Source organism: Pyrus communis, chromosome 14 (genome assembly GCF_041283825.1).
Source record: "Pyrus communis isolate YQ-2024b chromosome 14, ASM4128382v1, whole genome shotgun sequence".
NCBI lineage: Eukaryota > Viridiplantae > Streptophyta > Magnoliopsida > Rosales > Rosaceae > Pyrus > Pyrus communis.
The window spans coordinates 1,726,817-1,750,420 of NC_142578.1; the positions used below are offsets into that span (position 1 = coordinate 1,726,817).

At 37.9% G+C, this 23,604-nt stretch overlaps 1 protein-coding gene, 1 long non-coding RNA gene and 1 pseudogene across 3 annotated transcripts; all 3 read right to left on the minus strand.

The window, feature by feature from the left end:
- Positions 1–409: 409 nt before the first annotated feature.
- On the minus strand, positions 410–5,996 carry LOC137712915 (uncharacterized). The gene is made up of 14 exons (XM_068452116.2): positions 5,361–5,996; positions 4,465–4,555; positions 4,243–4,327; positions 3,898–3,982; positions 3,540–3,609; positions 2,830–2,899; positions 2,525–2,570; positions 2,148–2,397; positions 1,860–2,065; positions 1,633–1,707; positions 1,271–1,340; positions 1,078–1,158; positions 882–961; positions 410–796 (listed from the first exon to the last, which is right to left on the minus strand). The coding sequence occupies exons 1-14, from the start codon at positions 5,480–5,482 to the stop codon at positions 718–720; spliced, it is 1,410 nt and encodes a 469-aa protein (XP_068308217.2). The 5' UTR covers positions 5,483–5,996; the 3' UTR covers positions 410–717.
- Positions 5,997–8,838: 2,842 nt separating this feature from the next.
- Positions 8,839–14,115, minus strand: LOC137713191 (DNA mismatch repair protein MSH2-like; annotated as a pseudogene). Its single transcript, XR_015955705.1, has 13 exons — positions 13,935–14,115; positions 13,769–13,818; positions 13,515–13,547; positions 12,309–13,381; positions 11,590–12,144; positions 11,407–11,517; positions 11,204–11,293; positions 11,027–11,098; positions 10,723–10,833; positions 10,448–10,574; positions 10,109–10,311; positions 9,744–9,896; positions 8,839–9,288 (listed from the first exon to the last, which is right to left on the minus strand). The product of XR_015955705.1 is annotated as a DNA mismatch repair protein MSH2-like (transcript).
- Positions 14,116–17,760: 3,645 nt separating this feature from the next.
- On the minus strand, positions 17,761–23,239 carry LOC148691070 (uncharacterized). The gene is made up of 2 exons (XR_015955919.1): positions 23,040–23,239; positions 17,761–17,999 (listed from the first exon to the last, which is right to left on the minus strand). It is a non-coding gene; the product is annotated as an uncharacterized LOC148691070 (long non-coding RNA).
- Between the last annotated feature and the right edge of the window lie 365 nt (positions 23,240–23,604).

Sequence of the window (23,604 nt, forward strand, 5' to 3'; positions counted from 1 at the left end):
TCCGAAATTCATAGCTCGTTTAAGCGCTTGCGGTAAAATTAATTTTGAATTCTGAAAAAACTTTTTAGAAAAAATAACACATGTGTTTCTTGCAAGAAGCACCCGAGATCCCCTTAAACTTTTACTAAAAATTAATTTTAAAATTATTTTTACTAAAAACACTTTTAATCATTTAAAAACTAATTGCAAACGAGCCCTTGCACTTCTTTTTGTTGTTGGACTTTGAGATATTAAGCATTTATAAAGTTGTCATTGAAATATTATGTTCTCAAAGTCTTTTTGGGTTTATTTTTTGCTATGATCCTTTGAACTCTACTTTAATCTCGCTCTACCCCTAAAAACCAAATTGCGTCGTTTTACCTCCTGAAACTCAATTTTTTATTTTAAGGACCATAAACCCCAGTGAAAATTGACCATTCGTAACACTATCATTTATGACTCACTTGTTATACTAGTACTTTCCACTCTGCATATTTACAATTTCAAAAGGCAGAAAAAACAGAGAAAAAAGCTACTCAGTTTTGGTAAAAGTGACTGCACATCTTGCATCTCCTATAATCCTTTGCTTTGCTTAATTAGAACCAGTAAAACTCACCACCATGGAAGTTAGAGTATAATCCGTGTTAAGAACATTTGCCGAATCAAGGTTACCGTCCCGCTCTATCTACCCCAGTTCCATATTATACAACATTCGAAGTGGGACGGGTGGATTGAAACCTAAGCATCATACACAGGTAACCGCTGCTCGATTGATTCACGGCATATCGGGCACTTCTTACATTTGTCACAGCAGAAACTGCGCGATATTGAAAAACAATGAGCACGAGTTGCATCTATACCAAATTGAAAAATTTACAAACTTAACAGTCATGTGATTGTACCTGCAAAGGACACGATGCCGACATGGTAGCAGGACCACACTAATCTCTCCCTCGAAGCAAACGCGACATAACACTTTTTCCTGACCGATAAGAGTATCAAAAAAGTTTCGGTCACAATCGAAGATACCCAGTTTCTGAAAATGAAACCACACACATGCACGTGCGCTACAACCAGTTAAGGATGAGAAAGAATTACATTTTGAAGTCTTTCGTACTCCTGCTGGCTGTATTTGGTGATTTCTGTCTGTTCGCCAAGAGCCGCTTGAAGTCTCCACACCTGATATTTTAGATAATAATTCAAAGGCACAAATGAAGATTCATATATATGAAGCATTGGACAATATATAATAACTAGCCAAAAGCAACAAAAACAAAGGCGCTATGATCACCTCCTCAGTGAGATCCTTCTTAGGCATTTTCTTCACTATCTCAGGTGGGTAACCACAAAAAGTGTTGTATCTGCATTTTAAGAACCAAATATACAAATATCAGAAACGCTAGATCTAGAAGTTTCATGAATTTTTTAAGGGTGGTGCTATCCACACACCCATTTTTACCTCTCACACACCCTTCTCAACTTTTGACCATCGGATCGAATGAACTGAAGAAGACAATGGACAAAATTTAACTAAGGGTGTGTGGGAGGTAAAAAGGGGTGTGCGAATAGCACTTTCATAGTTCAAACTGCAAACTGTATCACAGTTGCGTATAGATCTTTCAGAGAACATAGAAGACAAGGAACAGTACTAACCCGGATGCCCCCTCATGAAACAGTTTGGCATGTTCTTCTCGACTTCCTTCATCTATCGACCACCAGCCCAGTAGCCTGCAGTAAACAATTTTCAAATTTAGAATCATTCCATAGTATGTTCACTGCATTTACTGCTTATATAAATCCAATGGGTTTAAATCCGCTTATTAAAGATCTCTTCAGAATCAGGGAAGAGTGAATTAACAAAACAAAAACAAACTTTCTACCTAGAACCATGGTGCAAAAACCCGAAGCAGTCATGAGCTCTTGAAGAAAATCTAAAATATAATCCCGTGCCAGCCCCACTACGCAACAAAAGTACAATTTTCTCCACCAACCTACATGCAGAAAATAGTACACCGGCGCCTTGGAGTAAAAAAAGAGGAGAGAAGAGAACTGGAAGTGGGATGTGTCTAGCGTTTTCTGGGGTTCCCTGAAATTTGAAGTTACAGAAGGTCAGTTAATAAAATTACCCAAAATGTAGCCATGAACCACAACCCAAAAACATGACATACCGCAAGGCGCATACAAAGGAGAACTTGAAAGCCAATCACGGGAATTTTCATAAGATGCCCACCAATATCTTGCAGACCACACATTCTATCTTGATTCTGATCCTCTTCTGCTGAAACTACTAAACTACTATTCCAGTCAAGATATCTAATAGTTGTAGAAGATGAAGTAGCTTCTCTTGTACGAGAATTTCTATGAATCACTGGATTGGACCACTTTGTACAGACAAGAAAGGCAAAGCATTCTGCAATACTGTGAAACATATGCACTTCTTAGTCACCCAAAATAGGAGCCGAATTTTTAATTTACACTATAAAAGCAAACAGAATAAGTAGCTACAAAATAGGATATATAAGCACAAGAAGCACAGAAACTGTACCTAAAATTTATAAATAAATCCCACCAACCAAGAGCACCAACATCACCTGCACATTTCATATGAGGAAGATCTCAGCAAATTAAAACACCACTTTGGACTCTCTCTGTACCTCTTCCCTACCATATACATATATACATGTATACAGTGAGAATATATATGTGCATGTATGCATATTTAAGATGATAGTGCTATGGATCAATAGGACTGTCCAGAGAAAGGATATTACAGAGGAGTAATAAGAGAAGACACCATTTTGAATGCATTTTTCATTGTTACATTTGACAGCAAGGAGTAACAGAAATTACCGCATAACTTAAGCAGAGTGAAGACTGTAGCAGCAACAAAGAAAACCATGGAGATTGCTACCCAGAAATGCTACAAGAAATACATTGGCAAACCATTAACGGCAGTTTCCAAAATTGAGTTTCTAAAACTAGGTAAAATTAAAACAAACATTTAAGTTGAACAGAAAGTAAGACGGGGGGATTTCAAAAGGCACCTAATACTCTCACATCAAATATTAATTAAATACTTACTAAAAGTAAAACCCAACCTAAAGTGTTAAACTATTTTCCCACTATATCTGAAAGTTAAAGATAACACAAATGGACATGCCATGATGTCATTACAAAATAGTAAATTTGAACAAGAAAAATGCACCAAATATAAAAGGATAAAACACAAATTGCAAGCAATATCATGGAAAAACTATTCATTTAAACTTGAGTACCATGATAAGAAACTTTGGGAAATCTCGTAGGAAAAGCTAACAATTGCTATCCATTGTATGACACTATCTTCTTCGGACATTAGTGATGGCAGAGAAAATAGACGATTCATTTTCATTGCTTTTACGTGATTGACACTTCTCCAAATAATTTATATTTCCTTGAAGACTTGTTAACGTAGAAGATAAATTTTATCAAAGCCATATAAACTATCACTTTAGAATAAGGTGGTATGAAAAAGTTTGCTAATCCTTGGACAGTTTATCAACTAATGAAACAAAACTTACAGGAAGTGTCTCCCATATTGTCTCATCGCTCATGCCTTCATTATCCCCTGGCATTAGAGCCCTGCACATCCTGTTAAAGAAATGAATATCGATTAAAATCAGCAAAAAACACCCACTACACTAGAGCATTTCTGTGGGGGGGGGGGGGGGGGGGGGAAGAGAAAGTAACAAGGGAGGATTATGGCTAACACAATACATATTTCCATATTCTTAATTATATCTAACAACACAAAAATGATTTTTTTTTTTTCTTCTGTAATAGATATTTGATGTTTTCTCAATAAAAATAAACAGTAATCTGTTATACAACTTATACTAAAATATGAGATACAAAAAGAGTAAATGTCAAAGGAGATACCTGAAATTGTCAATTAGAATAATTCCTTCAAAGGCCAGTAAGGGTAGAAAGACAACCTTCAAGTTGACAGCTGCAAAACCATGAACTGCAAAGAGATAACTAATCAGGGTCTTGCACTAGGACTCATTCTATTATCCAAAGATGAAATCCTTCTAGTAACAGGGCATTTTAAAGCATAACAGCTCAGTACAGAGTTCACAGTTTGATGCATTAAAAGAAAAATCAATAAACTTCATTAGGGTCAACATCTTCTGCATGCATTTCCGACCCATGAAAGTAGGCATCACCGTATCAGTCCCCAAAATCATTTTTTTCAAGGATAAAAGCAAGGAGTAGGGTGCGTACCGGAAACACTTTCAAGATATATACAAAGGAGCAACTCAAATGCAACTAGCAATGGTGTGGCAACAACAGCATGACATGGTGCCCACTGTACAACAGAGAAAATCTTAGTGGTGCAGATTCACAATTATAAATGACAAATTTTAATCTTTTGTATTCAAACCACACAGGGTATCAGTGTAATGGAAATAATCTACACAACTGTAAAGAAACACAATGACATACATGACGACCGTGTGGAACAGAAGGAGCAGGTAATGAGAATCTTCCTCGGGCAACAACTGCATGAAATATCCAAAGTGGAAAGAAAATTATCCTGCAACCAAAACGCAAAACAACTCAGAAAAGAAACTATAGTGATTGATGCTAAGAAGATATATGCCCTCGGGTGGTTCTAAAGTTCTAACTAACATATGCATATATATATATATATATATATATATATATATATATATGAAAGTCACCTTTCTCTATCAAACTTTTCACAACGAAATATCTTCAAAGAGGTGCCAATACCACTGTCATTTGGAAGACTGTTTCCTAATGTACGTAGCACACAAAATGGACCATGGGCGGTATGACTATTGGCACGAAACAGTTCAATACAGGCTCTTATTTATTTTCTTCGGAGTTCTTACCAAATAGTTCATGTCATTTAAAACGCAGAACGAAAAGAACACGGACAATGACGCTTCATCTGTAATAACAAGAATTTTGAATCCCATTCGAATTGAAGAACGCTCCTTGATCCTAAACTTGCACTGCCTATGACACCAGTGAATTAATTTCCCAATCTATAAGCACACCAATTCCTCTTTTCACACCAGCTGCCATTTCTCCACCAAAATTACACAGTTTCTAATTTCATTTTCTCACCAATTAGAACAAAATTTCAAATTTTTTTCCTTTTCTTCTCAATCACAAATATACACAGGTCACATGCAAACCAATTTTCCATCAAACCAAACAAAACCCATCACCTGCCTCATCAATCCAACAAAATTCCCAAACTTTCCCACCCTAAAATTTAACAATTCCATTCAAATTAAACAAAAGTTAGAGCTGAAGAACTTAGGAGAGAGAGAGAGAGAGAGAGAGGGAGGGAGGGAGAGTAAACGGACCACCAAGAGTAGGAGGCGGCGACGCCGTCGAGCTTGAGGACGAGCAGTAGCGTAAAGGAGAAGAGGAGGCTGTGGGCCACCAAGGCCTGCACGGACTTCAACACTCTCCACCAGTTCATCATCGCCGTAAAACGACGTCGTCCGCTGCGAGAGTCGAGACTTCAGATTGTGAGAAATCTCAGAAGGAGATTGCTGTTTCAGACTTCAGTAGGCGCCATTGAAACGAAGGAGGCAAGAAATATTCTCTCTCCCCTTCTTCTCTTTCGTCTCTCCTTTACTTTCCTGAATAAAAAACAAATCGCATTTACTCTCTCTCCCTCTCTCTCTCTCTCTCTCTCCTCCGAAAAAAATAAAATAAATAGTTATGGATTTTGCTCGCTTCCACTCCACGGCAAAGTGATGCCGTCGCTACTGCGGCGGAAACGGCTGGCGCGGCCTGCTCCGGCTGAGCTCTTTCCGATTCGGAGACCCGGATTGTGCGGTGCAATTACTATTTTACCCCTGCAATTACGTAGGTGTGTTTAAAGTTAAAGGTACTATGTCTATTATCTTCATCCATAACAGTTGATCTACCTAATAAGGAAAAACAATTAGATGCACAAATGTTCAGAAATCATCAATCTGGCGTTCGGATTTGGTGATTTCATTCTTTTTACGTTTTTAAAGAAGGATTTGGTTGAAATCTATGGTTTAACTTCAACGTCGTTGTTTGAGTTAATATTTGAACATTGGACTGCAAGGATAAAGAAGCTCAAATATGCCAATTAAAAGAAGATTTACCCGAAGCCCAAACATCAAGCCCAAAGACAAATTGGCTCCTTCCCATTAATGCATAGGCCATGTGCCTATGATTTAAATGTCAAGTGATGAGAATTAACTCACAATCAGCCAAAAAGCACTTTTCAATGGCAGTACAAGTAAAAAGCTGATAACTCACTACCCTTCCAAATGCTTTCGGGCAAGAGTAAAGTCACTGCAGTCGGGCTAATTTGTCTATAAAATGAGGAAGAGGCCCTAGAAACAAAGACACTCAACTAATCAAACAAACAAATATACAAACTCTACTCTCATGCCATATTTGCATCTAAAAGTTGTAATCAGCCCAGATCTCAGTCATTTTCAGGATATCTCCCTCACAAAAGCTATCTTTTGTCTTTTTTAGAATCTATGCTATCACCTCTAGTGGCATAGTATCGATTCCCTTGTGTAAACTGGTTTACCATACATCCTTTTTTAGCATAGAAACCTCTATAAACCCAAAGAGAAGTGATTGCAAGAGGTTCAACCTTGCTAGACAAGGTGAAATCTTGAACCTTTTGCCCGAAGCTCTTTGTTTGTTTTCTGAATTTGTAGATCTATTACTTAATGCATTCTCCATTATGTATTCAAGTCATATCCGTCTGCTTTCCTACTTTAAAAGTTTTATTTGTATCTGGATCTAGTCAGTTTAATGGATATGCTTTCATTTAAAACCAATCAAGAACCAAACAAATGACTTTCAAACATACAAGACTATGAATTGAAAGTCCTTGGTCACAAGGCAAGAAAAAGAACTTAATGTGGACTTAACCCATCCACAACAATCATTTGATAACAAGAAGTCCGAGTAACTTGGGGCGCAAGTAATCGACTAAAAACAATTTTGTTCTACATCTACTATATGAGATAGCAGTGGCACGCTTAGCACTTAGTTTTGATTGCGAGCCTCAAGGTCTACACCTAATGCCCCACAAAGGCACCTTTCAAAACTAACTCTGTTCTCTACTTGCAGCACATCAGCAAGCAAGAACCCGACTACACATCCAAAGTGCCAATCCTTTGGGGAACTGTGCTTTGAGCCGAGAAGCCCTCTCCAAAGAAATCTTCGCCTGAATAGCTGTCAATCAATCACTTGAAGATTAATCTCATCTTTAAAATATAAAGTTAAGACAGTTTGAAAAAAAAATAAATAAATGAAACAAAGTTCTTTCAAAAAATGGAAGTTTGTCGCTCCTTGTTGAGGAGAAAAACTCAATTCAAGTCAGGATTATGTATCCTCATCTATTCAAACACATAAAAATTCTCTCTTTGTGTCGTGTTACACTCCATTCACTCGTGTCCTTCAGTGTAAGTATGATGCCCTAGTGTTGCGAGTACACCACATATTCACTAAACTCACCTCATTGTTGATTACAACGACATCTTGTGAAAAAGAGATATGGGTGTAAAAGAAGAAAACATGAGTGAATAAGTACCGTCTGCAAAAATAATATAGCTAATTATTTGACTAATTTAGGTTTTAGTTCATGGTAATGAACTCAAATCGGCTATTAACGACATGATCTGTTTTGATGATGAATTGTGGTGTTTTAACCGTTAAATCTTGATTTTTCTATATTTAAACAAAAATTTAACAGTACTCAAATACCAAATACTCCAAATCACCAAGAAAGTCTTAGACTATACTTCTCTCCTCAAATTCTTCTTGTTTTGAAACTTAATTGTTGTCATGTTGCTTAAAGTTACAGGCTCTGAGATTATTAGCGGCGGATGAACAATGGAATGAGCCGGACAACGTAGAGTCCCTAGTGTTGGGGCCCCTTGGCGAGGAGATTCAAGAGCTTGCCGAAGAGGTGGACTATTTGGATTCTGAATTCTTGCTGGATCCTTTTTGTGAGGATTTCAGGATCCATGAATTGTGTTCATTCATCGTACATCGTGTAGTCAGAAATCATTTTAAATATTTTTATTTAAAAATAAACACAAAAAGTACTTAATAAAAACTAATCGCACAATGTACGATGAACGGACACGATTCCCGAATTTCCAGAATCCTCACCAAAAGGATCCGAACAGGATCCTATTGGGACTATTTGGATGGCCGGGCCTGTTAGTTCATATCAATTAAGCTTTGTTTGGAACCATTCTTAAAATAGTTAAAAGGGTAATAATTCAAGTTCACGAGCCGAATTTGTGTGACTAAGGTCAATCTAAACACGATAATTTTATTAATTGCGCTACTTATTCTAAATCTGAATGCAACACAATTAATGAATGTGTCACCCGTTAATGACATGATTCAGAGCGCTAAAAAAAAACTAAAAGTTAGTTTGATGACGTACTAAGAAAATCTTAAAAATTTGGCGTTTATAGGTTATAAAAGCACTTTTTAGCGCTTTCTAGAGAAGCACATAATTATTTTTAAATTTTAATTCTAATCGTGCACACCCGTTCGGAAGACGATCTAATCCGAATCTCTCCCATCAAAGGCCCATGATCAAGTGATCCAAGCCGTTCAAATTTGATCCAACGGCTACAAACAAGGGGCCCCCTCTAAAAGTTATAATAATTATAATTATTGGATCAAATTTTAATAGCTCGGATCACTTGATCTTAGGCCTTTGATGGGAGAGATCCGAACTGGATCCTCTTCCCACCCTTTCAACCCTTGAATTGAATAAAGCAAAAGAAAACTAATATAAACAAGAATAAGGAGAAGTGAAGGGAGAAACAAGGGGTGTGAAAATTAGTTCTCCAAAAATATTCATATGCTCCTAACAATCGTAGTTCAATCTAAAATGCTTATGAGCATAAGTGCTTTCTACATAAGCATTTCCAAACGGCCCACAATAACCAAAACAATGCCGAAAGATGTTTGGTGTAGTTGCATTCATCCCAAAACATTTACAGAGACGAGCTTTACATGCATACTAAAACATAAATTACCCTCCCCCTATCTGAAGGACGACTAGAAAAACTGCTGGAGCCATTGACAATTTGCTGCATCCTTTTGCAACTCATCCTTCATCTTGCCAACCTTTTGCAATGCCTGCTTTAAATCCATTGTCTCCACTGGCAAATCCGAAAACTCCTTCAGAAACTTGTGCGCCCAAGCAGCTCCTCTGGACATATCATCAGAGTCGGGCTCTCTCTTACGCTTGAATCCAACCTGTAAATCATGATCACTGAATCAGACCATAACTCTCAACCTCGCCGTGTACTTGACAAGGATAATATGGCACTAGTTATGGATCCATGCTAACTTACATACATATGGATTTATATTAGAAAATTTGTAGGATATCGACACATCTTAGATTGTTGATTAAAATCCAAAAATTAAACAAATTTAGATTAATTCTTTTGCTAACGACATCATCCACTTGTTTATTGTACTAATGAAAGGGATTAGATAGAAGGCTGATGCTTAAAGTTTCTGTACTTATGTTTTTGGTGCTGTGATTAATGTATCAATCTAAAAGTACGACGCTAGTCCTCTTAGCATTGTACGCATGTGAGTTCAATGGCGTGAATGTATAACAGATTTGTACGATCAAACGCCAGGTTGAGGCAACGCAAGAAGTTATAGCATTGTTACTAATTATTCAAAGCTATAGTCATCACCTCTTCTCCAACATCATTTAGCGTGACTGTAGTAGCAGAGAAATCCTCCAATTTAGCAGCTTTTTCTTGAGCAAGGGAAACAACACTTTCGGGAAAGTTTGCAAACTCTGCAACCTGAATACCAAAACTTTCATCACAAGCTCCTGGCTCAACCTGGAAAGTATGATCAAATCAAGAAAATGAGCGAGTTCAGTTTTGCTAAACCAATATCGCATGCACTAGCATGAAAACAAAGAGAAGATGGAAGAACATTATAGAACTTAATAGCGAACATCAGTGCATGACATCAGCCTCCAAATCTACTACTTGAGACCCTGGAAAAGACAACATAAATAACCTATACAATAACAAGAGAATACATCTACCTTGTACAGCATAGTCAACTTGCGGCTTGATGAGTCAGTATGTGCACTAACGTGATAGTTTGCTACGCCAACAATTTGCTTCATATTAGCTTCCTGAACGCCATTTTCATGAGCTAATGCAGTTAATTCATGAAAGTGGGTTGCAAACAAGGTAGGTGCTTTAATCACTTCAACAAGGTGTTCACAAATGGCCCAAGCTAAACCTGAGCACCATAGTAAATACTGATAAGACAAAGCTGTAAACGTTAATATTACTATCACGCATTAACAAAACTGGAAAGTAAAAACTTGGCAGTATCAAATGCATCGAAAAAAAAAAAGCTCAAGAGTTAAACGAACCAAATCCATCATAAGTTGAAGTCCCTCGGCCTAACTCATCGATGATTATTAGTGACTTGTCTGTAGCTCCTTTCAGTATAGATGCAGTCTCAAGCATTTCTTGCATAAAGGTAGAAACTCCATGTAGCTAGAAAGAAGAAGAAACACAACTCAATTTCCACAATGGAAAGACAAAAATCCCCCGTAGGAGATAAGAAGACTACAGAGAACTAAAAGATCATTTAAATAGCATAAAAAGAAGTTCAAACTTCAAGAGAATATGCCAGGAAACTCACTTGGCAGTCGCCAGCTCCCACCCGAGCAAAAATGCAATCACGAACAGAAATGCTAGCTGCGTCACACGGAACGAAGCAACCAACTTATGCCATCAGAATATTCACACCAACCTGCCAGTGCAAAGAAAATTCAGTCACTTGTTAATAGTGATTAAAGCATTTGGAATTGAACATGGATGTGGGGTGTCCAATTCGGTGACAAGAGCCACATATCAAGTGCAAGAATGTAATAGTTGCATGGAAAGTTATTTATGCTGATGGAAGCAGTAGGAAGAAGCATTTGACGAAGTCATTAAAATCACACCTGTCGGATAAATGTTGATTTACCACCCATATTGGGTCCTGTGATGATTGGGAACCAACTCTTTCCTCTCACCTAAGCAGCAGAAATAGTAAAGAGCACATCAGAACCCATCCAACTTATAAATTAACCAACATCTTGTTCTTTTTTATTTGTTTTCCTGAGTTCACGAATTCTCACAAGTTTATAATCGTTGGGTATAAAATTCACCCAGTCCTGAGCCTCCATGCAGGGATGTCTACTCCCTTCTAATATTATATCCCCTTCATCCTATTATGGCCAATAGGACAATAATTATTGTTAAAAAATACAATTTAGTAACAAGGAAAAAACATTATCATTGTTCAGTAAGAAATATAAAGAAATAACAGGTAACTGATTACCGGTGGCGTGATGACTGGCCTAGTGTAAGGAGTAGGACAGCTAGAAGCCAAATCAGCAAAACCAAGTAAGACATCCAATTCAGAGAGCAACCCAGCTACAGACCAGATAACCTGGAGATGAAAAATCCTTTAATCCAGAACAGGAGAAAGGATTAGGCACAAAATACTTTAAAGTATCACTACCTCCGAGAAAGTTATTGCCGTTTGAACAACTTGGTTAACGAGCTCTTTCTGACAATTCTTATACTCTTCAACTATTCTTTGTTACTGATCTCCTAACTTCTTAAGCTTTGTGTTGGTAAATTTCACTCCATCCTTTCGGGTTTCCAGAACAATGAATTGCGTTGTGAGCTTTTTCCTTATTTTTGGCTCTTCCTTCTTTGTGATTCTAAAGACATGTCCAAATTGTGTGCCTTTATCTAATTTTAAAGCCTTATCGACAGCGAGATCAAGATCATTGGCGGTTTGTTTATGCAATGTGTGTATTTGGTGCTCCAACAACTCTTGCTCTTCCTTCACTGCAGAAAGTGCCGGGTCATAATTAGATGATATCATGTACTCTCCATTCTTAAGTTGATCAAGGTCAATAGCAGCTTCCACCAGAGAAATGAACTTATTTAAGTGGCTACCATCAGTCCATAACTCAAGGGGTTCCCAATACCTTTCCTTGGTCAGTGAGGAGAACTGTCCATCATAGCGTTCTAGGGCGCTCTTAATGAAGGGAAGTCTTATACACGACTGCACTCGAAAAGAAAAAATGGGTCAGCTTAAATGCATAGGTACGTCTATAAGATAAGTGCATTATACTAACATTTTGTTTAACAAATATTCATATATGGTCATACCAACAAAATCTCAACACGGTAGATAACCTAATAAAATAAAGGTGTTATAGATCATACCTGATAAAGTTTTACAATATGCTGCAAACCAGCTCTTTTCTTCTCAAGATTGTGCATCAGCCACTCGATGTCTGAAATTCTTTTCAGATGCTGCCTCAAATCTTGGCGAAGTGCAGGATCCTCCACAAATGCTTGTACCAAATCTAACCTTGAGTTGATTTCATTTACATCCAATAAAGGCTGTTTGAGCCACATGTGCAGTAATCTTTTACCCATTCCAACAGTACAAGTCCTATTCATAAGACCAAACAAACTGAAATTTTTGTTTGCATTGGATTTACTTTCCAGGACATTAAGTGCCCTATTAGCAGCAGAATCTAACCTCATATGGCTGTCAAGATTATATCTTGGAATGCTATAGTTTCCATAATTGCTCTCGTCAGCAAGTAATTCTGCATAAGAGAGCAATGCCCCCAATGCACCAGGTGCAAACTCAAACCCGGACACTAAATCTCAAACTGGTTCAATGGAGCCTTTGACAAGCCGACTGAGATCCTGAACCAAATCCCGTTTTAAATTCAATCTTCTTCCTCTCAGTTAACATCACACCACATCTACTCAATGCATCATGCAACGTTCTAATTTCGCTAGTTTTGCCACTCTCTAGAGGCAGAAGGCATTCCTTGCAACCAAGTGCAACTAAAGCTGATTCCACATTTGTAAAGTGACTATCATCAATAAATTCAGCTAATCCAAGTACTCGTTTAGTTAGATCCGACATATCCTAACCCAACTGTGCAACCATTTTCCTGAAAGTTAGGTAATAGCTCAACAACCACCGGGGTATCCTGCATCTCATTGTTGGCAAACAAAACACCTTCGAAACTGCAAAGGTTTCCAGGGGTTCCACTTTTCACCAGCCTCCAACTTGAGCCACTACCCACATAAATCTCAAGAGTATGGTCTGTTCTTTCCAGTAGTAGATCACGTGCAATCATCTCAAACATGTTTTTAGTAACACTCACACTGGATAGGCCATTGGATCCGCTACCCAACTGTCGTAAAGCAGTGGTGGTACGGTAGTAGGTCTTTGCAATGAAAGTGGCATTTTCACCATGAGCGGTATAGTAGTCCTGAGATAACAAGTCACATCCAATGGTCAAAAACAATAAGAATTACCGAGAACCCGACAGAGAAATAATAGAGGGGGAAAAGGGAAAAATAAAATTAGGGAATGCACAAAAGAGAGCCGGAATACAAACTGACCCGTCGATCAAACAATCGAATAGCTCTTGAATCCTGTAAAAACAGAAACAGAGCAAAATCCAAATAATCAAACCGGAAAGCAAATGCAACGAAACAAAATCAAAACCAAACCTTAAAGTCCATTTCCATCTCTAGCCAAAGTCATTCAAATAAATAAATAAACAAATACAAAAATAGAAACAAAACATGATTTTTATCACTTTCCCTTTCAATTTCAAGAAATTAAACAGACGGCTAGGGTTTTGAATACTCACACTGGGGAGGGTTTTGAAGAATGAGAGAAACCCTTGAGATTGCTTTGCATCTAACAAAATTGCAGCAAATATATAAATACAGAAACATACATACACACACACATATTCAAAACTAATTGATGTAATTAGTAACAAATGCAAAGCTAGGGCTTTTGCGATGCTGTACCTAGCTTGAGCTCGGGAAGCTTGCAGTGGTCCTCAAACTTGGCATCCATGGCCGATCCGCTGAGCCAGAAAATAGAGCTCTTCGTGCCTCGAAGTCTCTGAAAGTGTGGGTTTTGCACATGAAAACGAAGCGAACTTTAAATTTTTAATGGAGTTTTGGGGATTTGGCGGGGAAGAGACGAGCGGCGGCGGGCTTTTGGAGGGCCGCGCGTGTCCCACGCTCGTTGGTTGTAGTTCGTCATACGCAACTGAAATCTGGCGCGTGGGGTTTTCGTATGTTCGTTGGACTTGGGCCGGCCCAAGAAGGCCATGATCTTTTTTTAACCCTTTTTCGGGTTTCGAGGAGGGGGGAAAGCCCAAACAAGAAAGAAGGCCGAGATTTCTCGATCCAATGCATATTGTTTTTTCACTTGTTATTATATATACACAAATAACTTTTTGAATGCGATGTGTAAATTTTTAGACTCAAATTTTAGGGCATATTAATTAAAATAAATGACTGCGAAGAATATATCGTTCATATTTATATATTTAATAATAATCTAATTAAAGAAAAAGCGGGTGTTAATTTTAGATCTCTTACGTTACTTTCTCATTGTCATCCTAAGTAAAGATGTCCCAAACGATTTGGATGAGGATGGCGCTTTGGAATTGTAAGCACGCTCTATGTTGAGAATAAATCCACATTGATAGGAGGAGAAACTTTGCATGGCTTTATAAATAAGTTAAGCTACTCCTTATATTGTCAATTGGTTTTATGGTGGAACCTCGACTTTCTTCATGGTATCATAGGAGGTTGTCTCACGTGTGAAGCTCAACAGCCACACGTGCTCCAGGTCACTTGATTTGTGTTGTTCAATTGCTAGGTTTGAAAATTCGTCACACGTGAGAGAGTGTATTGAGAGTTTCAATTCTACATCAAGAAAAGAAGGAACCTTGCATATGCGTTTCGTAATTGAGTTACTTTCCGTATTGCCAATTGATTTTATGGTAAAACCTTAACTTATTCACTATCTTCTTTTCGTTTTTCACTTGTTAGTTTGTTTATTGTCAATGTGATTAGATTTTGCATCTTCTTGCCAAGCATGAGGTTATGTTTCTTGATTTTGAGATTTGCATCGCTGACGGGTCATTCTGGCTTTATAATGTACTTATTTTTCTCTCGTTTAATTTTCAAAAAAAAAAGTGCAATCACTTAGTACTATGGTTTAGAAGTACATTCACGTAATAATTTAAAAGTGTGAACAAGCAAAGTCAAATACCATGTTCGAGTTTGACTTGTATAAAATTTATCTAGTTTTACTGGGCTTGCTTTGTATTATCTCCTTTATAATTCGAGCTAAAAAGAATACCAGATCAAGTAAATTATTATAAATGTTGTCGTCCTTGGTTTGTCCCAAAACTACACCCTACATATATGGAGCCAAAGACCATCATTTGTTTAACGTGTGAAATTTAATTACAAAATTTCATTTTTGTGGTGAAGAAAAATCATATAAAGTGGGATACACACGCGCACACACAGTACACTCATCGTTTTCTGAGTATAGCCGCTTAAAACAGTTTATTAATCAATTATCTCTTGTTGTACCCACCTTATACTTAAGAACTTGTCCTATTCCCCAGGAATCGTATCAGACCCACAAAGAAACAAAGGAAAAGACAATCTTAATTTAAAAAAATAGAGAAAAATGTCTTCTGTGAGATACGATCAAAACTGTACTTAGCAGACAAAGTACCTTTCATAATTTTCTTATCCAGATTGTTTTTGTATTTTTCTTTCCCAATTATTGCTAAAGGGGTGTACCACACACCCTTTTTATTTTATACACACTTTCTTAATTTGTGACCATCGAATTAACTGAATTAAAAAAGATCAAATGACAGAAATTAACAAAGGATGTGTGAGAAATAAAAAGAAGTGTGTGAGTAGCACTCCCCTTGCTAAAACGTGTTTAGCGTGAAACCATTACTTCCTTCCACCTTACACGGTAAACTAGTTTTCTCAAAAACCTAATTTTCTTTCAACCTTAATCTGTGTGTATCTCTTTGGCATCATCTTCGTATGTTATTCCGTTGGATGTACATCTCATCACAGAAGGGCCTACTGTAATATAATGATAAATAACTCTCATAACAAGACTAGGTTCAGAGTCCTAAAGAATCAAATAAGCCGAGACTTTGTTCTTTATTTGAAAGCGGTAAAATTTTTTCTTTTAAGTTTAGTTGGTTCTCCTCACTCTTCATGTCATTCGTCCAAGATGAACATAATATTTAGTTTTTATTTTTCTTTCTGCCAAGGCATTTGCTAATTCGTTCGTATCGACGAGTACTACTCAAAATACATGCTCGTTTGATTCTATAAACGCCAAAACTAGTCAAATACACTCCAAATTAAGTCAATATTGGCTTGAAATTAGTATGGCCATATATATATAATAAAGGGAATTGTTATTGGCACTCAAAATTTCTCATTCTACACTCCAAACTTTCTATGTTTGGAAAGAAAAATACATTTGTGAGGAGTGTAGAATGAAATTTTGGGAGTGTCAATAACATTTCCCATAATAAAACCTAAAAAGATACTGATATATATATATATATATGTGTGTGTGTGTGTGTGTATGTGTGTGTGTGTGTGTGTGACATGCAGAAACGCTAGCTAGGTGCTTTCATTTTAGAGTAAGATGAGAAGCTACTTGATAAATAACAATACACGGTGCTCATGAGTCATGGGAGAAGAAAAAGGATTTGGATCCTCTCCTGAGCTAATGGAGAGGATCCTCCTCATCAATCATCATGGGCCGTTGGATTTTTATCCAACGGCTACAATCATTATAACTTTAAAGGGACCCCCCTCTTTGTAGCCGTTGGATAAAAATTCAACAGTCCACGATGATTGATGAGGAGGATCTTCTCCATTAGCTCAGGAGAGGATCCAGGTCCAAAAACTAAGGCTTTGCGCACAGGAACCGTACGTAAACGTACAACATCGGTCGTAGAATATTATTAGGTAGCACCCACGCCTCCACAAAGTGGCCAATCAATGACTTGCGTGTCAAATGTTGAGAATGAGTCACACATTTAAGTCCAGCCTTATCTTTTAGGTTCGCCCCAAGCCTAAAAAAATAGGCTAGCACCCAAATAAACCCCTCCACCCCTAAAAATAGGCTAGCTCAAAGTCCAAGCCAGTTTGTAGGGCGGGCCAAAATGGGCTGAGGTAGGCAACGCATAACGTCAGTGGACAACACATTTTTTTTGCATCAGGCGTGCAGGAAAGATGCTTGCGTGTCCCCGACACGCCGGGCCCCTACTACAAAAACACTAAAGGGGCGCGAGACATGAGCCACATGGCTAAGCCTCGACCATTGGATTTCCAACGGTCAAAAAAATTTGAAATTCAAACCCAATGTACGGCTAGTGACATGGCACAATTTGGACCGTTCGATTTTTAGATCAACAGTCCATATTTTTCAGCCAAAAAACTTTAAAATAAAATAAAATAAAATGTCACAAATTAATAATATTTTTTATAAATAAAAAATGTCAGAAATTAAAAATAATTTTTTATTTTTTAATTATTTTATAATAAAAAATTAATAATATTTTAATAAAATGGACTAGGCTATTTAGTTTTAGAGGTGGAGATGTACTTGGGCAATTACTATTTATTTCAGTCAATTACTATTCATTTGGGTGGAGTTTGACACGCCTTGATCTCGATGTTCAGGAGACATCGGGATGGCCGCGTGCTGGCCGACACCCGAGTGTGACGCAAACCATTTAATGAATGCATATGCTGAGAACATGTGAAACATGCATGTAAATTTCGCACGAACTACACAATGTAATATTCCAGCATAAACCTTAAAAAATAATATAATAATATTCAACTGCCAATAATAATAATGATAGTGGTAATGCATGACATATTCAGAGCGTACATCTACTTAAGAATATGAGCAAAAATGTGTTGTTACAAGTGATGACGAAGTAGAGAGGATGGCACGATGTCACTGGTAGGGGAATGCCTCGTAGCTCGGATCGTATGCGTTGTTCCTATGTCCTGAAGGGGCGTAAAACAAATATGAGTGACCAAGTTGATATATGAATAGTAAAAACATAATTATTCAACAACGTACTAACCCCCAAAGTTTATGAAAACTCATATAGCGTAATATATAATAGGTTTTCCAAAAACCCTAGCATGCCATAAAACTTTCATAAAACATATATCGTATAGTGTGCTAACTAGTGGTATCATATATCAGTGTCATACGACCAAAGCCACCAACCTACGCCCTGCCGAAGCCAATATAAGTATCTCCTGACCAAATCCACCAACCTATGTCTGGCCGAAGCCAATATAAATATCATCGCCCATAGGCAAAATAGTGACCACTAGATATGCACAAAAACATTGAATATAATCATTCCAACATAAGTACATATATCTCAAAGCATCTTTATAGTATATAGTCATCCATCATATATACTATAAAGAGTGTAAAAACATATTCATAAATAGTATATAGTCATCCATCATATATACTACAAAGAACATAAATTTGATAAATTATGGTATCCCAAAATATTCTCAGTAAAGCATGATAATCATAAAGTGTAAATGTAATTTACTCCTAAAACGTTTCATAAACGTAACCATTAAATCATGTTTTTCATGTATGCATTCTACTATTAAAACATGCATTTTAGAAGAGGTCCACTCATAAATACTCCGTCGTCGAAGAGCCGTGTGAAATAGGAAGAATGGAATCGCCGCTTATAAACGCACCTAAGCACATAAAGGGTCAAATTAATAAAACTCTACTAAAACGACTGACTTTGGGAAAACGGACTTCAAAAATGGATTTAAGACGTCGAATTACCCTAAGAAGGGTCCCGGGTAAATTTCGAAAAAATCAACAAAATTCAACATAGGAATATTCTAGAGAATATTCCAACTGGGTCTGGGTTTGAGGCTACCGGGCCGAAGGCCCAAGGCTTGGGTCCAAAGGGGTTTTGGTTGATTGGGGTTAAGAGTTTAGGCTCATAAGCCTGGCATAAAGGTTTGGGGGTTTTGGTTTTGGGTCAGGCCGAAGGCCTAGGTTTGGGCCTAAAGGTTTGGCCCAACTATTTGGGTTGGGCTGCAAGGTTGGGCCGAGTTCCAATCTGGGTCCGGATCTAGGTCTTAGGGATTTGGGTCGGGTTGACCCGTTTTTAGGCCACACTTTGATCAATTTCTGGGCTAGTTTTCAAACACTCGTAACTTCTTTGCTACTTAACCAAATCAAGTGATATAAAAACCAAAGTTATAGTACTCAACGAGATGAAGAGATTGATACCTTGCACACCGGCTAACTCGTCGTGGTTTGGCCAGAAATCACCTCGAAAGGGGCGGTGCTGGTCGAAAAGTTTGGAAAAGCTACTCCAAGCTATTTTCTGCGATTTACACGTATATACAACTTCAAACAAGTTTTGATCTAACCTTAAACACATCCGAAAAGATTCTAGAAGCTGACCAACGTCGGAAATCATGCAAACACGTCTGGGAAGACGATGAATAGTGATAGCGTTGCTAGAGGGTTCCTCAGCTTGTCACGGGGTTCCCGAAGCTTTTTTATCCTCGTTGCACTGGTTTGGGGTTGTTATGTGTGTGTGTGAGTGACTTACAGAGATGAGAAAGAGCTTTCCGAGAGAGAATGCATGAGGGAGAGGGGGTCCGGGGGTGAAAAGAAGGAGAAAGATGAGAGAGTTATGAAAGAAAGAGAGTAAGAGGGATTTTAAAATAATAAAAAAGGGATAAGAAAATCCTAAAAAGGGAAAGGGGGATTCAGGTAAGGTGGGGGATAAGGGGACCAAAATCCCATGTGGGTCCCATGGTTCGTAAATTAATAACGTAAGGGACGAAATACAAAAATATCCAACAAAAAGTACAATAATTTGGGACAGGGTTTCACAATCTACCCCCTTAAAAGAATTTTGTCCCCAATATTACAAACTCAAACAAATAAATACAAATACTGACTTCTCATCAGTTCTTCCGTTTCCCACGTCGCTTCCTCGACTGAATGGTTTATTCACAACACTTTCACTAACAAAATAACCTTGTTCCTCAGGGTTTTATCCTGTCGACCGATGATCGCCACTAGTTCCTCAACATAACTTGCATCCTGACTCACTTTTGACGGTTCCTGCTGAATAACGTGGGAGGGATCCGATACATACTTCCGTAACATGGAAACGTGAAATACATCATGAATTTGTGATAACTCTAGTGTTAGCTCCAATCTATAAGCAACCGCACCAATTCTCTCTATAATCTGGTAGGGGCCAACATATCGATGACTCAATTTGCCCCGCTTACTAAAACGAACTACACTTATCCAGGGTGATAACTTCAGAAAGACAAAGTCACCAATCTCGTACTCACGATCCCTGGAATGTCGGTCTGCGATACTTTTTTGCCGATCTTGAGCCATCTTCAGATTCCTCTTTATCAACTGGATATTAGTATTAATGATGTTGATAATTTCTGGCTCCACTAACACTAGTTCACCGACTTGAGTCCAACGCAACGATGTCCGGTACACCTTCCCATACAGTGCCTCGAATAATGCCATGCAGATACTAGAGTGGTAGTTATTGTTGTAGGTAAACTAGATTAGAGGCAACTAGTTATCGCAACTACCCTTCTATTGGAGAACAGACACTCTCAACATGTCCTCCAAGGTTTGAATCATCCTCTCAGATTGACAATCGATTTATGGATGATAGGCAGTATTGTACAACAGTTGATCCATGGCGTCATTGAATGCTTTCCAAAATTTGGAGGTGAATCTTGGATTTCTGTCCGAAACAATGGTAACGGCCACACTGTGAAGTTTAACGATATTGTCAATGAACAATCGTGTTAACCTCTCCAGTGTGTAGGTCTGTTAAACAGGTAAGAAGTGAGCAATCTTGGTGAGTCGGTCTACAATCACCCATATGCCATCAAACCTCAACCGTGTGCTCAGCAAACCATACACAAAATCCATGGAGATGTCTTCCCACTTCCACACGGGTATAGGGATATTTTGCATTAACCCTTCAGGTCTCTGTCTGTCCGCCTTCACCTGCTGGTAAATAATGCATATCCTCACATACTCTGCCACATCTCTTACCAGTAATAGAATGGACGAATGGTACGATACAATTTGGTACTCCCCAGATGCATAGCATACGCCAACATATGTGCCTCATCAAGAATTTCCTTCTTCACCCAAGGTTTTAAAAAATGTTAGGCGCTAGTCGGGCGGCAGGCTGGCGCCTAGCGCCTAGGAGGATTTTAGGTAAAGTTTTTATATATCTTGTAAATAAGTGCATAATAATACTTACAAAAATTTATACTTGTATGAAATTCATGAATAAAATAATAAAAGAATGATAAAATACGAAAAAAAATCATTGGTTCATAAGGAAGAGAAGGTGCATGCATCCTTCCCCATTTCATAAAGCACCATGTGTGTGGTCACTATGGTGTGACCCCTCCCCTCCATCCCTATTCCTTAGTCCCCATCCCTCACATCAGCAAAGAAAGTTAGAGACTCTGGAGACCATTTTGACGCCTAGAAAACCGGAACTTTATTCTTTTTTATTATTTCCTTTTCCTCATCATCTTCGTTTTCTTTCTGTTTCCTCTTCTTCTTGTTTTTCTTTCCGTTTTCCCTCTGTAAATTCTCCAATTTTTTTCTTTCTCTTCTTCTATTTTGAGCCGTAAGTGCTTCTTCTACAATGGATTTCAAAGAGAGGGAGTCGCGACAACTAAGAAAGTCGTGGTGCATAGAGAGAGGGAGTCGAAGCGGGAAAAAACTTTAGTGATTCTGGGTCAGTTTGGAATTTCTTCCCAGAAAATCATTTCATTCCACCCTAAAAAGTATAAGTATCTCGCGGTAGAAGCCACTAACCTATGCCTAGTCGAAGCCAATATAAGTATCATCGCCCGTAGGTAGAACAGTGACCACTAGATACTCACAAAAACATTGAATATAATCTTTCCAACATAAGTACATATATCTCAAAGCATCTTCATAGTATATAGTCATCAATCACATATACTATAAAGAGTGTAAAAACATGTTCATAAATAGTATATAGTCATCCATCATATATACTACAAAGAACATAAATTTGATAAAGTATGGTATCCCAAAATATTCTCAGCAAAACATGATAATCATAAAGTGTAAATCTAATTTACTCCTAAAACGTTTCATAAACGTAACCATTAAATCATGTTTTTCATGTATGCATTTCTACTATTAAAACATGCATTTTAGAAGGGGTCCACTCACATATACTCCGTCGTCGAAGAGCCGTGTGAAATAGGAAGAACATAATTGCCACTAATAAACGCACTTAAGCACATAAAGGGTCCAATTAATAAAACTCTACTAAAACGATTAAATTTGGGAAAACGGAAGTAAAAAATGGATTCAATACGTCAAATTACCCTAAAAAGAGTCCCGGGTAAGTTTCGAATAAGTCAACAAAAGTCAACAGAGGAATATTCCAAGAATATTCCTTGAAATATTCCAAGAATATTCCTTGAAATATTCCAATGGTTGACTGGGTTAAGGGTTTGGGCTCACATGGGCTTGGGCTTAAAAGCCCGGCCCAAAGGTTTGGGGGTTTTGGTTCTAGGTTAGGCCGAAGGCTTGGGTTTGGGCCTAAGGGCTTGGCCCAAAGATTTGGGTTGGGCTACAAGGTTAGGCAGAGTCCCAACCTAGGTCTGAATCTGGGTCTAAGGGATTTAGGTCAGGTTGATCCGTTTGCAGGCTATACATTGGTCGGTTTCTGGGCTAGTTTTCAAATGCTCGTAACTTATTCGTTACTCAACCAAATCAAGTGATATAAAACCAAAGTTGTAGTACTCAACGAGATGAAAAGATTGATATCTTGCACGCTAGCTAACTCATCGTGGTTTGGCCAGAAATCGCCTTGAAAGGGGCATGTTCATCGGGAAGTTTGGAAAAGCTACTCCAAGCTATTTACACGTATGTACAACTTCAAACAAGCTTCGATCTAACCTTAAAACACATCCCAAGAGTTTCTAGAAGCTTACCAACATCAAAAATCACGACAACATGTCGGGGAAGACGATGAATTGTGACAGCATTGCTAGAGGGTTCCTCGGCTTGTCACGGGGTTCCCGAAGCTCTTCCTTCCTCGTTGCATTGATTTGGGGTTGTTATGTGTGTGTGTGAGTGAGTCACAGAGAAGAGAGAGAGTTTGCCGAGAGAAAAGGCACGGGGGAGAGGGTGTCTGGGGTGAAGAGAAGGAGAAAGATGAGAGAGTTGTGAAAGAAAGATAGTGAGAGGGATTTTAAAATAATAAAAAGGGGATAAGAAAATCCCAAGAAGGGGACAAAAATCTCATGTGGGTCCTACGGTTCGTAAATTAATAACATAAGGGACGAAACACAAAAATATCGGACAAAAAGTACAATAAATTGGGACGGGGACATGGCATAATCCGGACCGTTCGATTTTTAGATCTACGGTCCAGATTTTTGAGCCAAAAAACTTTAAAATAAATAAATAAATAAAATGTCATAAATTAATAATATTTTTTTATAAATAAAAAATGTCAGAAATTAAAAATAAAATTATTAATTTTAAATTATTTTA

Excerpts from the sequence above, each read along its gene's own strand:
- LOC137712915 (XM_068452116.2), bottom strand. The coding sequence starts at position 5,482 with ATGATGAACTGGTGGAGAGTGTTGAAGTCCGTGCAGGCCTTGGTGGCC. Across the intron at positions 4,556-5,360 it reads GCCGCCTCCTACTCTTGGTG|GATAATTTTCTTTCCACTTT; the intron begins GTCCGTTTACTC and ends TTTTGGTTGCAG. Across the intron at positions 797-881 it reads CGGCATCGTGTCCTTTGCAG|TTTCTGCTGTGACAAATGTA; the intron begins GTACAATCACAT and ends AATATCGCGCAG.